The sequence below is a fragment of the Anastrepha obliqua genome, chromosome 3 (assembly GCF_027943255.1).
Source record: "Anastrepha obliqua isolate idAnaObli1 chromosome 3, idAnaObli1_1.0, whole genome shotgun sequence".
Classification (NCBI taxonomy): domain Eukaryota; kingdom Metazoa; phylum Arthropoda; class Insecta; order Diptera; family Tephritidae; genus Anastrepha; species Anastrepha obliqua.
The window spans coordinates 85,505,350-85,520,322 of record NC_072894.1 but is presented as its reverse complement, the minus strand read 5'-3'; the positions used below and the strand labels follow the sequence as shown (position 1 = coordinate 85,520,322).

At 35.8% G+C, this 14,973-nt stretch overlaps 1 protein-coding gene across 4 annotated transcripts in view; it reads right to left on the bottom strand.

The window, feature by feature from the left end:
- Positions 1 to 1,616: 1,616 nt before the first annotated feature.
- LOC129243008 (uncharacterized) overlaps positions 1,617 to 14,973 on the bottom strand; it is a 139,379-nt gene continuing 126,022 nt past the window's right edge. For all 4 annotated transcript variants that reach the window (XM_054880017.1, XM_054880018.1, XM_054880016.1 and 1 more), the window contains 8 exons: positions 10,992 to 11,681; positions 10,181 to 10,400; positions 10,053 to 10,097; positions 9,161 to 9,848; positions 8,925 to 9,087; positions 8,754 to 8,860; positions 4,013 to 4,266; positions 1,617 to 3,936 (listed from right to left, as the gene is read on the bottom strand). In XM_054880017.1, the coding sequence (XP_054735992.1) occupies positions 3,017 to 3,936; positions 4,013 to 4,266; positions 8,754 to 8,860; positions 8,925 to 9,087; positions 9,161 to 9,848; positions 10,053 to 10,097; positions 10,181 to 10,400; positions 10,992 to 11,681 (3,087 nt within the window). In that variant the 3' untranslated portion in view covers positions 1,617 to 3,016. The remainder of the gene's footprint in view (positions 3,937 to 4,012; positions 4,267 to 8,753; positions 8,861 to 8,924; positions 9,088 to 9,160; positions 9,849 to 10,052; positions 10,098 to 10,180; positions 10,401 to 10,991; positions 11,682 to 14,973) is intronic.

Here is a 14,973-nt window from a genome sequence, read left to right as displayed (position 1 = left end):
CATGAACAATCGAAATGAAGTTATAGCTGATAGCTGGCAATATGATTTTTTAATTCTAATAGAAACACACGCCCCTAATGATATTGAACAATGTGAAATCGAACTAAACAACTAGAAACAGCTGAACTGTTTTACAAACTCAGTAAAAACCAATATTATCACGGTTTGGGGAAAAAGGAATCCATCATTTTCTCGGTAGATGACTGTAGTGATCGATGCCTCGTAAAGTATCGATCAAACAGTTTAAAGTTTATGCTCCTTGGCAAGGTGACTTTTGACACTAAAAAATTGTTTTGCTGTTTTTTGTTTGTTTCATTCAGTTGGGAGTTACAGGGTGTTACTAATAGAAGTCAACAAATAGAAAATTCGGTACATTTTACAGTTTTTCTTTGATAAGGCAAAAATGCAAACCAGGCCGCTGAAATTGTGAATAGTGTTTGTGGTGCCGACACTGTAACAGTCGTTCAGGCATTTTCGATGTTAAAGAAAATGCCGATATTTTCACAGAAATAATCGAAGTCGTAGTCGTAGCATCGCCCAGGAGCTAAAGTTCGACCATTAAACAGTTTTAAGCCACTTGCGCAAAGATTTTACGCAAAACTAAGAAAAGAATTTAAATCTATAATATTGTTTGAGAGAATAATTCCACCAAGATCCTTCCACCGGGATTCTTGTGTTCCAGTGTCAGTAACACAGAAGTCAGATTATAATAATCGCAGTTTATAGATAACCGAATAGCGCGGAGAGGGAGATTTGTAATATTTTTCCTGCTTATTTTGCTGTTGGAAAATTCGCCTCCAGAGAAGCTTACGAACATCGATTGCCCCAGTTGTATGCCAACCGGGGTGAGTGTTTTTATGAAAATGGCATATTGGAATTACAGTAAAAATGGCAGCCAGTTGCGAGCAAAACGGTACATATTCAACTTAATTCAGATTATTCAACGACCTTTGTTATATGGTTTTTGCAGGCAGGTGTTAGAGGTGTTCACTTATTTTATACGACTTGAAAATTAAACTATGTGAAGAGCGATTTTCGTAAAATGGATTTTCAAAAGCGATTTTCATGTCACTTGGGATAGTAAGCATTCCTTTAATATTTCATATATTATCATAGGTATGTTTGTGTCTGTGCATGCGCTTATATTCTACATATTTATTGTATATTAGGTAAATACTGTGGGTAGGTTACCGTGTTGCGTTTTGTGTTTGCTATTGTATATTTTATCATTGCTGTAAATATTTTGTATTTTTTAATGAATTTTATTTACTACTTTCGTTTCTGAAAAACAAAAAAAAAGCCGACATACTTTTTTCTTATTTTTTGTTTGTTTTGCTATTCCACGCTGCGGCAAAACTGTGCGTGCACTATGCAACACAAGGAAAAATGTACGCAGTGCAACAGATTTGCGTTAATTATAAGTTATTATTTTGAATTGTTTGCCATGGTTAATTTGCTTTTTATATTATATTTATTTAGTTTACCAATGCAATTTGGAGAACCTTAAATGAATTAAAGTAAGAGACAAAAAATAATTAAATAAATAAAAGCCAAGAGTTTCTTTGTATGAGTAGAATATCATTTTTATTAATAGCAATTTAAATTAATTAAAAACTTAAATATTAAACAAAATAGATCAGCGAAATGTTAAATTAAATTGGTTACGTAAAATAATAAATAAATAAGTGATTTAATATGTTACTTATTATTTTACAGTTGTAGTTATACAGTTTTCGAAATCGGTTCGAGTACAGATTTTCTAATTAATATTTTGTTTCCCCTTTTTTGTTTTCTGTTTTTACAATAATTATTACATATGCACGTATGTATAACTTACACATAAGTAAATATACAAACAACGCTTCACATTTGTAAACATATTTGATTTTGTTAACAATATTTCATAAATCAATTTATAAAATATAAATGTATTTATAAAATACCAACATATTATATATGTATGTATGTATGCATGCATGTTCGGTTTTAAATTCAATCAACTTTAATCAAACACTTTTAATAACAAACCCTAAATCAAAGTTATTACAATTCGCTCTGGCATCGTGCGTGATGTTGTGTTGTTGTTATATTTTAACCTTTACTTCACTTGCTCATACATACTATAGTATATATAATATTTATTGTATGTATGCGTGCATTTATAGCATATATGTAGGTGCACTTATCTATATTCATATATGTATCGTATGTATGTAAATAATATAATTTTTCGTTACACAATTGCTTTTCTGACGTTAACATTAATTGTTTATTGTTTTTTCGCTCATTTTTTTGTTTTTTCGTTGGAAAGGTGAAAGTAAAAGAAGTCAGTTTGAAGGTAGGATACTTGAAAATGGGTTAAATTTACTCTACAGAAGATGCAAAGTGTGCTCGTATATTTATACGCCCATTTTCATATAATCACCATAAAAGGAAACCTACATTTCTTACTATTGTAATATTTATTTTTTTAAAGACTATTACATCAACTGACTATTTACTTGGTAGAAGTATGTCTTCATGTTACATTGCAATGAATAATTTCTTCCTTTATTTTTAAAATTATTAAAAATCACGACCACATAATGGAATAAGTTGGGGTTTAACACCGAAAGTTCTTATACTATTACATAATCTCTTGAACATTGAGAATTTCTGTTTCGCGTGTAGGATAAAAGAATGCAGACGTAATAATATAAAAAAGACATAATCACCTGCATTCGCATTTATAATTGACTCATAGAGAACAAATCACTCAGTCGTTTAAAATTTTTGCTCATATATCTTTTCAGTGTATTTCGTATTCTTTATATGTATGCAAGTATATTCTTCAAGTTAGCCATTGACTTTGAAGGCGTATATGCCCATTTTCGTATAACTGCAAAACAATGTCATATCTTTTGAAGTATTTTTATGGAGATTCATTTTTAAAAGTTTTGTGAAACTCTTAATATTGTTTCGCTTGTATGTGCTAGAGACACATGCCTCAAGTTTTCATAGTCATTGGCCCTCCACCTTACGCCGATGAGCCTGATGAAATATAATTTGCTCCGCCCACATTAATTGATATATTATTCTCACTTCCGCCCACCAGTCCGGCCGATAGCTCGCTGGCCTTATGCGTTGGCGAATGATTTGGTGTTGAGTTACTACTTTTCGGTTTACGGAACCAATTACCAAGACGCCTACGACCTAGCGAACCAGTTTGACACTCAGTCACCGCTCCGCTACTACAGCTGGGATCACGTGTTTGTGATTTCTTCGGCAGCGTATCACAGTATTTGTATTTTACTGGCGACTCGGGCAACGAACTATCCCCACCACTGGTGACCGAATTGACGCCAGCATTTGCAGTGCTAACGTCAGCCATGGACCAGTGACGCGTTGCGCCAACAAAACTAACACCGCCACCACTACTGTTGCTGTTTTCATAATCGGGCAGCTCGTAGTCGGCGTCTGACTGATCGGAGTAGTCGCGCTCATCGTAGGCATACTCGAAACCGGTCATTTCCGAGATGTAAAATGCCTTGCCGCCAAATTGTCGTTCCAGTGCTAGAGTGCTGAGAAAGCGATGCTTGCGATTTGCTGAACGGAAACTAAAGTCGAACCACTTGTCACGCGCTTCACAATAGATGCGCAGTGAATTTCGTATATTGTGTCCAAACATTTTGCCATCGCGCACATTTACCACGCGACAGCGATCGAGAAAGATGCGTCCCTTGTAAATGAAATGGCTGCGTTTAATGATGTCTCGTTTGCAATAGATCAACTGGTTGTCGAATAGAAACAATGTGCAACTACTGTTCCAGAGATTTTGCTTTTGTCGAGTGGCGTCAATTTGCAAGAAGAAGCGTGTGCTATGAAGATGGAGTGGCGGCCCTTTGAAGTTCTGGAAACTCGCTTGATGACGTGCAATTGTCTCACTGTGACGTTTACCTGTGGTTGTATGAAGACAAAAGACGCAATTAAATAATTTTCAAATAGAAATTCAAGATTCTTTTTTTATAATTACCTTCATTTACCGCTTCTGTTATGCTGCGCATTGCCTCTAATGCTAAATCGATTTTTTCGTGGGTATCAGGTATGTCCATTTGGCTTACATCAAGTTGCTCATACTGTGCTAATTCATATTCCGGCGCTTCGCCACATTTGCCAACTCCTTTAAGTATTTCGCTAAGATGCAGTGGATAGCGACAGATGCGTTGCACAGGCGCCAACAGATGTGCCGACAGTGGGAGCTCAGCGAGATTCTCCGATTCGCGGCAACTAAAATATTATGAAAATACATTTAAACTTCTATATAAAATATATTGTATGTATAAAATATGAAAATACTGGGTGTCCCGTCAAGCCGCATAATCGGAAATATGACTGAAAACTTAGAAGTTTTTGAAAAATGCTTATTTTTATTGTTCGTTTATTGTGTATGTTGATTTTATACTTAACATTGCATGGTATACGTCACGCCTACATGCGTATCTTTGAGTTTCATAGCTCTCAATGATTGTCATAAAGCTAATGTGGAGGCAATCAACGGAATAGTGAGGTCTTATTGAGGTGACTTTTTAAGTACATCCCAAGTGATGTAAATGTTTCATAATATTTTTAGAATTTGCTGATGTTAAGTGAATGAAATTGTAAACTTTTAAAAGTGGCAAATTTATTCAGTGTGGCTTCTTGGGATTGTGTTCGCCTTGGTACGTTGAAACCCAAAAACGCTCTCCATTCATTGTATGAATGTACAAAGTTAGAAGTGTGTACATATGTACAGGGTGGGCCATATAGCGTTTGCTTTTTGAACCACCTATTTTTTTGAGACTGGTAACACAAATGACATGTCAAATGTGTTCATAATTTACTTAAAGGTTTGACATTTACGAAATGGGACGCTTAACGCTTGAACAAAATTGGGAAATATTGAAAACCTATTTCCAAAGTGGTGAGTCTTCTTCTTCTTTTCTGATTTTCACATCGGTGGCTACGTCAGAAAAATTGTCGAATTTGTGGCTCAGCAAAATCCACACGTTACTGTAGAGAAGCAAATGCATCCATAGCGAGTCACTGTTTGGTGCGGTTTTTGGTCTGGCGGCATCATCGGGCGATTTTTTTCGAAAATGAGCGAGGAGCCGCGGTTACAGTATATGGCGAGCGTTACCGTGACATGCTCGACGAGTTGTTTCCAAAAATTGAAGAGGATGACATGGACGACATTTGGTTTCAACAGGACGGTGCAACTTGTCACACTGCCAAAGTTACACTCAAACTTTTGGCTACCGTTTTTGAAAACCGAATAATCAGCCGAAATTCCGATATCAATTGGCCGCCTCGGAGCTGTGATTTAAGCCCGTTGGACTATTTTTTGTGGGGAGCCGTTAAGGACAAATGCTATGCGAACCACCCAGAGACGATTGGTGCTTTAAACCACGAAATCCAAGTTGCCATTCATGAAATTGTAGCCCAAACAATCGAAAATGTGCTTAAAAATTGGGTTGATCGAATGGCCTACTGTAAACCCAGTCGTGGCAGTCATTTGAACGATATTATTTTTCATTCATAAATGACAATGTTCAATATTCAAAATAAAAAAAAGGTTGAAAAAATTTTGATTATTTTTTTTATAGCCGATTCAAAAAGCAAATGTTACATGTCCCACCCTATACATGTTAATGAATATATCAAGTGACTCCTTGTAAATCTCCAAGTCAAATATGCCAATTTGCAGCAATAGTATAACGCATTTAAAATTGAGGTTACTACATCCACAAATTTTTTTTCTGATGAGCTGTTATTTTTCGGACAAAATCTATATCGATATCAGATATTAAGGGAACAGATACCTGTAAAATTTGGGAAAAAAGTTTTTTTTCATAAAATGTTAATATAATCCTTTAAGAATATGTAAACAAATTTTTAGAACGTAAATTTGAGTATTTCTTACATTATAGATCGTCAACCGTGTCGACTCTATTCTTTACGTTCGAGCGCTGGAAGAGATATATGTAGTTACGTTGTATTCAAACTTTAGACGCGTTTTTCTCAAAACTATATTTTCCGAATTGACGTACACGATAACTCGAAAAGTTATCCCTGAAATTTTGCATACATCTTTTTTATAATGTTACTTTCTATGTGTTTCAAGTTTTCGAAAATTTTTCGAAGAAATAATTTTTTCGAAGCAAAAATAGTAGAAAATTCGCCCCAAAATTATTTTTTTTTAAGCATTTTATTCCTCGAATTTTGTTTTCCATTTTTGTTTAATTCATATAGAAATTATGACATTAATATACAAACAATTTTTGGTTTTTTGTATTCAGGTCACTGACGCCGATGCTACAATGCCCGCCGATTGAGAAGCCCCGCTGCGACCTTCTGGAAGAATTAAGTGTACATCCGCCATTTTAAATTATTAAAATAAAAAAAAAAATTGTATATTGTTTTAATGTATAAATAAACTGTATGCCAATTTTGAAAAAATATATATTGACTTCTTCATTTTAAATAATTTTATTGAAAATCAGGGAAAATATCATCGTTTATCTGCCCCCTTAATTATCACGAAGACCGGACCAAAAAAGGAAATTCGAAAATTACAATTTGCAACGTTCATATGGTTTAGTAGTGATGTTATCCTTTTTTAAATATCAGATATTTAAAAAATATTACTTCGGGGCACAACACGCCTCCAAACTTTTATTCCGCACATTGTAGTAGTCGAGTGAAATTATGCGTACCTTCCATGAGGTAGTGCCCGGGTTCAAAATCCACAGTGAGCATGAAACACCAAGTGATAGAGGAAGTTTTTTCTAATAGCGGTGCCCTTCGGCAGCTATGGGAAACCACTGAGGGTATTTATACCTTGTAAAAGCTCCTCAGGAAAAACCATCTGCCATACGGAGGGGGCATTAAATGGTAGGTCTCATGATTTATGGAACAACTTCAATACTTAGACCACAAATTGGAGGAGCGGCTCGGCCAAACAACTAGTAAGGAATGTGCGCGTCAGGTATACATATATACATATATATACTTACATATAAAAATATAGTATAGTATAAGTAGTATACTATGTTCAATAGTAGCATCTTGCAAAGTTTTTACTATTTATTTATTTTCTAAGTAATTTTTCTTAAGTATAGTTTATACTACAAAATATAAAAAAAAGGTTTACTCAAGATTTTTGGAAAATTCCAAGCATGCAGTCCCATTGAATTCCGGTATAAAAAAGTGCAAGTTTGAAGTGGCTTGATTTTTTATAGCTGTTTTTGTTGGCAATGTTGTGCATTTCGAATGCTCGAAAACAAGAAAATGCGTACTCGGAATTTTTCTAAATATTCTGCCTAAAAGTTTGAATTTTGCGAAAATTTTTTGACTTTTTTATATTTTAAAAGAAAATTTGTTTATACTTTTTAATTTAAAAAGTTTGAAAGCTAACGATATATTAAAAATTTGTTGTAATATGAATTATATTATTTTCTAATTACAAAAATTAAATAAAAGGTTGTAGCAGCATAAACAATCCCCATACAAATACTGGGAATGCTGCTAAGTGTCAGTCCTTGACCGGATATAAATCCAGGACGTTCCGGTTACGTAGAACCGACTGTCGGGGCAGCGCAGAACTGAACCTTTAGGGAGAGATGTTTTTGTTGTTGTAACATTGTTCATTTAATTTATTTATTTACAGTCTTATAATACCAATAACACAATTTTCGCCGATATGCATGTGTACTCCCATGTTTTCAACAGCACAGAGTCGTATAATTTATGCATGTACAAACATCTATCATAAATCTTAATAATTACATTATAATGTATAATAATGACGAAATGGATATGATCCCGAGCAGCCCAATTACAGTCTGAAAGGGCGAGTTGCAAAGTCGCACTGCTTGGACATATGGAAAGAACTAGGTTTAATCTCGATCCCCGGCAGTGTTCTTTCACTGATCAAACACTATCTATTGAAATAGCAATTTTGCTCCAATTTAGGTTGAAGACTCATATTTTGCAGTGGTGATATAATTTGCTTTTAAATTTTTGTATGCTATTGAAGCTTCTTATACCTGCTGGCAGTTCGCTGTATATATTTATACTTTTATAGCCTTTATACCTTTCGTAGCCGTAGCCGAATGGTTTGGTGCGTGACTACCATTCAGCAGTACGTAGGTTCGTAGGTCCGTGCATGAAAATCAAATAATAGAAACAAGTTTTTCTTATAGCGGTCGCCACTCGGCAGGCAATGGCAAAGCTCTGAGTATATTTCTGCCATAAAAAAGCTCCTCATAGAAACCATTTGCCGTTCGGAGCCGGTTTAAAACTGTAGGACGCTCCATTTGCGGAACAACATCAAGACGCACACCACAATTAGGAGGAGGAGCTCGACCAAACACCTCACAGAAGTGCACGCGCCAATTATTTATTTATTTATAGTACAAATCTTGCTTTAGATTTTCTGTTTGGCAAAATGGAAGTCTAAATTATCGCTAACTCTTGTTTTGTAAGTGTGAGTGTCACTAGTATATAGTGCCTAACCCCATTCTTAATGTTGTAAATAAATTTCATAGTATGCAAAAATTAATTGTTTACACTTAACGATTTTAAATTATTCAACAGCAGAAACATTCCCCATAAATGAATGTTTGTGTGACAGTTCTTGGCTGGATATAAAAACGCTTGTTCCGGTAACGAAAAACCGAATCTCGAGGAAGTGAAAAAACTAAACAGTGGCAGATATTGATATTTTTTCTACTTACTTGTCTAAAATAATTCTGGCATCTTTGATACGATCATATGTCTCCAATTCGATTAGTGCGCGTGGATATGCATTGCAATAGGTTGAGTAGCAGAGGAATCCCTTATGCTGGAAAGCGCGTAAAATCCACAGTTAATATGTTAATTGGTACAACTAAGTTTATCTAGCTCACCATTTTCAAAAAAACTTTGGCAACTTGATTCTGCTCGATGCCCTTGCGTAAGGCCTCCAAAAATTTGCGTTGAAATTTATAAATCGCAGTTATATTTGAGAAAATCAAACGAATACTATTCGGCGAGAAGATGTCAATACGCTTACTCATTGCCGGCAAATAGCTGTTAATGGAAAGATTACATGCAAACAAGGTTAGCAAAAAAACTATTAAAAATAAATCTTCGCATTTCTTACCCCTCACATATGGCGGCCAAAAGTTTCACATAGTTAACCTCAGTGTCAAGCAACTCTTTGACCGCACTGCGTCGCAACATATCCGCACTATCGAGTATCACATTAATGCTGCGTGATGGTGTCAAAGCGTTTGACGAATCCCCACACACGCCACCACCACCACCACCACCGGAATTCGAAGACGCATTCGGGAGACTGGCATACGAGGGCGATTCAATTACAATTGTTGTCACATTATTCTCATCAACTATGGTGGCATCCAAGTCACAAGCAACCGTTGATTCTGCTTCGGAGGCAGTCATTGCTGTCATCAATGACGGCATTGTGGTTGTACTAGAGTGTATCGCAGTTTTCGATGTAGCAGCATCTCTTTTGAAGCTGCTACGTTTTGCTGTTGGCGTTAATGCTTCAGACGTCGCGATATTTGCCATTCGAGAAAGGAAAAACACATCAGTCTTTGGGTTATGTATGACGCGCACGAACTCCTTGGGGAACCAACCGAGCTCAGGGTCAAGTATTTCTTCGACTAGTGTATTATTCTCTTCTTTGCGAATGCGTCCAAACCACCATGGACCGACTTCTTTGCGTAGAATTTCGATTAGTGTGCCACGCTCGAGGCCGAGCTCTTGCTGACCAGCGGCGGTGAAGCTATACAACACTTCAGCGTAAATGGGGTAGTAGTTTGGCGCTGCAAGAGAAGTAAGAAATTGTTAAACATACCATGTGATACATACTCGCATGCATATATTTATATATACGCGAGTAGATTGAGTAGGACAAACGGCAATTAAACTGCAGACATTCGAAAAGCTACTATGGGTTAGTTAAATTTAATTACGCCGCGTTAAGTCACCATCAATTTCCATCGAACAAGCCGTACACGGCAACTTACCTTCCTCATGTGAATTTACACTATCACTGTCACTGTCGTCCAAATCTGGAAGATAGAAATAAAACCGAAAGCGTTACCATAAATTTCACGTCAAGAGTTGCTCGATGAGGTTGCCTTTAGGGACTTACCACCAGTTCGACCGATGCCGCACATATCTAAGCCATTGGGTTGGCTTAATGAACGCGCGGGTAGTGATTCGGGTGCTTCGCGTTCCATGCTGCCACCATGAATATCCATGCGTTTGAGTATCTTTGCTTTGGCACTAAGTGTCGCCATGGTTGACTTATCTGTGATGCTTGTGGCTTTAGCCGAGTTGGCGCGACGCACTGAATGCATTTTTAATGGGACCTTGAAAGAAAAACCCAGTTAATTAAATACTAATTAAAGTGACATGCAAAAAAATGAGTTCACCAGTGGCTGTTGGTTGCAGAGAAATCACAAGGGAACAAAAAGGCTTGAACAATTTCATGCGTAAGTTGGTATAAATGTGTGTATGAGAAGGTTGGTCCATTGGCTTGTGTTTTATACCCACCAGTCTACTATGTAACTAATACAGGGTAGTCCATACAGTGGATACTTTGTAATAAAAAAACTGACAAAAATCATAGCTTTGAACTATGAGTTTCTGGTTATATCTTGAGTTTCTGGTTACGATCTTTGTAACAAACTGAGTGATTTGGCAGAGCTCAAGTGGATTTTTGGTGGGTTTGGTTGTCACAGAAGCAGCCTCCTCAACTTAGCTTAACCTAAATCTAAAATCGGAAAGAGTCCAACTTTCGCTAAGTTGTAGCCTCTTTTAGACAAAATTATCAGCCACTGCGGAGGCTGTAAAGCCTCCTAGGTATACAGGGAACCGTTCTAATTTTTGATGGTAACCAATTCACAATACACGTAAGAGAACTACTCTCCCTTACAATAATATCACCGTTCGAAACTTACCTTCTCATTAGCATGGCGTTGCCTTGCTGCCGCTGCACTCGTACTTGGTGGCATACTGTTGTCGCCACCATTTGCTGTGACTAAAATACGCGAGAATTGCTCGTCATTATCTAACTCAATTTGTATGCCTGAATCACCACTATTGCACTTGTCACGCCGATTGTACTTTGTCTTGCGGCGTTCCTTTGACGAACGCCAAATAAGTGGACCGAAACGGTATTTACCCGTAGCACCGTCGAGCACAAGATTTGATGTGGATTCTGAATGATTTTCAGTTGCCATGGAGTTGTTGCTACCAGCGCTAGCACCAACACCGGTTGCGATTGTTGTGGATGATGCGGATGCTGCATTGCTCAATACAAGCGTTTGTGTGCTGCTACTGTTTGCAATATGTGGTGGTAGTTGTTGTTGTGATGGCTTATTAAAATTGGTTAGCGTGCGTTTGAACTTCTGCAATACACCTACACTCTGGCTATTTGGTAGTCCCATTGGCTTGCCACTCACATTGCTATTCTTCGTTGTCACAGTGACCATCGTCGGCGTAGATTCGCTGGATGCATAAGACGAAGTTGAAATCTGACTGAAACACTTTAATGTAGTTGGAGCAGCGGTGGTGGTAGAAGCCTCGTTTTCTTCCTCTTGTAAGGCGTCTGTGAGCGAGGGACTCGACACTGCGCGCACTTGATGCGTCTGCAAAGATGAAGTGGTGATGCAAATAAGTGGTGAGACATACACAAAATTGTATTAAATAAATTAGTTGTACTGTGGGTGGATGTAAGGGAAGGGATGAAGATGTCCAGAGGCACACCATATTTCGCGAAAAAAACAAAGCACCTCAACATTTTGACGTTTTCAATATTTATTCAATTATTTTTTTTTTCTAAATTATTATTATTTTGAAATATAGAAATTTTCTAATAAATACCATATTAGTCAAAACGTTTTGGGCTTTTTACAAAGCCTTAAAAAATTCGGCAAAATTTCAACATTTTTAATGAGAATTTAAAAAAGCAACTATGTACCCAAATTTTATAGACCATTAAATTTTAGTATAATAAAGCGACAGTTCGAAGCTGTTTAAAATTCTCGTTTTCCTAGATACATTTTTTCCTGTTGCGTGCTTTCTCCATATAAAAAAAAAATGGGGGTTGTTTGTATGGAAAAATGCGCAACACGGTCAAGGAAAAAACTTATAAAAAATAAACGGAATTTTCTGGCTGATTTAAACTTGCACTTCATTATACTAAAATTTATTAGGCTATAAAACTGCGCATCTATTTTTTTCTAATTCGAAAATTTTAAATTTTCATGAAAATTTGTCCGATTTTTCTAATTTTCGTTAGACACTGAACTACAGTTTTATAAAAACAAAATGATGAGGTGCTCTATATTTTCACGGGATGTGTGCATCATAAAATACATATTTGTATGTATGTATACTCGTAAATTGGTATATACACAGAGAGTGGTTTGCATTTACAGAAAAGAAATTTCGCCGAAGCAAACAATTTGTCATTCCTACTGGGTAGTGTTTGTGAAGCAATATGTTGACCTATCAGCTGTGAGGTATGTAATAAATACCAACAAAATTAAGCCAAAAGTTCTCATCGGTGTGCCCATAAGAACGAATAAACAAATGCATGAATTTTTGTGCCATTCTGTTAAAATATATTCGCATTTAAAGCAGATGAATGCTGATAAAATTGATTAAATCCTAACGTATGCAAGTAAGCATATTTTTGTTAATAGATAACAGATATATGTATGACCGTATGTGTGCTTTATTTTTGTGCATCCCGCCAGCAAAAGAACACCCGGAAAGCGCTTATATTCGACTTAAAGTTGCCCTATTTTGTTTCCTTTTATTTGTATATTGCGCAGTTTTATGTTTAGCCAGAGTTTCCCCAAGTACCCATTCACAAAAGTATCTAAAGTATCTATTTTTTATTTTATGTATTCATGCACATGATTGGCGCTTATATCCTTTGTTGATTGTTTGGCGTTTGGTGTGTCTCTTGATGTTTTCTTCCACAAACAGAGGGTCCTAAAATTTAACTCCGCCTCCGAACGCCACATGGTTTTTTAAGCTTTTTCATGGCTTCATGTACTTTCAACTCGAACCGGTTATATCCACTCAAGTAGGGCATATTTTTTTTTGTTGCGCTCAACGTAATTCGTTAATATTCCTAGTGCTTCTTTGGAGGTCAGATGGCCACTGTACTAATAAAAAATATCGAATATTAGGTTGTAAAAAGCTTAGAAAACTTCACGGTTCTAGGCAGAGGGGTGCAGCTGAATCGACTCAGATCGTCGTCATGATCAGTTTGGTAAAATTTGTACGCCCTTCTCCTTCTTCATTAAAGGTAATAAAAGGATAATTTTTCTTAGCTTGGGATCCGCTGTACTCTATGAAAATTCAATTCATATTAAAAAAATAAACAAAAACTATGTTGCATACTCTATCCCATGATGTGTCGGGAACATTTTTATTTTGATATAATAATTTTCAAAAAATTCTACTTCTTATTGCTTCAAACAAAATTAAAAATCACTGGGACTCCAAAAATATGTATAAAAAATATTCGTAACTAGATTGAAAAGAAGACATATTTTCACCAACCTCCAAAAATTGATAGTTTAGGGCTATAGAGCGAAAATTAGCTGGGTCGTTTTCGAACCATTTTTTGATCTTTTAAATTATTTAAACTGACTTTTTTTCGACTAGAGCGAATCATGTCAAACGTAATCTATTCGAAAATGGGCGGAGAGCAAAGCAAAAAAAAAAAACAAAAAATACATTTGCACGTCACATGCATTTCATGGGCGCTCTAATGTACAAAAATACATACAGCTATGGACAGTGAAATAGCGAACTTATAGTGTCCTCTATACGAATCGTATAAGGGTTACCATGCGCTAGGGCAGCCCTATAGCAACTAATTATTATTATTATTTATGCGAATTATTATCTCTTAGAAGATTTAGTGATATTCGTACATATTTTTATTCCAATGTTATGCTGTGAGTCGGTTCTTTCTAATATCGGAAAATAAGTCTCATTAACTTGTTTTTTGTTTCATTTTCCCATGTTTTATTCGAAATGCAAATTATTGCGTTGGACAAAGAAATAGCGCGGCTATGTTTCAATTATTATATTTTTATACATATATATATACTAGCGGACCCTCACCCGCTTCGCTGGGTGAAAGAAAAATATAAATGAAAAGTGTTCTTTGTTTTTTTCTTGTTTCATCATTTAATTCATGCTCGGCCATTATTTTGTGACTTATTCTAATAATAATGTTTTATTTATTTTAGTGACTTACTCTAATGATTGTAAACTAACAACTTATTCTAAAGCCTTCTGATACACAAAATTTTTGGTTTTATTTTCATGCGGTGTATAAAGTAATGATGGTTTCCCTACTCGAGAATATCCTACATACAGTTGCCCATGTCCAAAGCATGGATAAGTTAGGTCAATTCGACATAATTGAAGTGTTTGACCTTGAGACTTATTGATTGTAATAGCAAAAGCAAGGCGAATGGGAAAGTGAAGTCGCTTAAAATCCAAAGAAAAAATTACAGTTCTGGGTTGGCCAGAACACAGCACACAACACCGAGCACAAAGCACATTGAAAATCAGTGGAATGTCGAAAAAATTTAAAAATGCCAATGAACTATGGCAAGGAGAACAGGAAGCGTGGAATACTATTCCTTTGGAGAGATCGCCAAAGTTAATAGAAAGTTTACTTCGCAAGTGCGATGCGGTTTTAAAAAATAAATTTATTTAAAATGTATACTCAACAAAATACTAATCAAGCAAGTAATTAATAAGCAAATTTAATTCATTTGACATAACCAATTTCTTTTTTTCTTGCAGATCGATAAAAGTTCACTTCTTCAGTGTCTAGTACAAAATGTGATAAATTCCGATTTTTCAAACTCTTTATAATTGTAGATATTGAAATGTTATTTATTT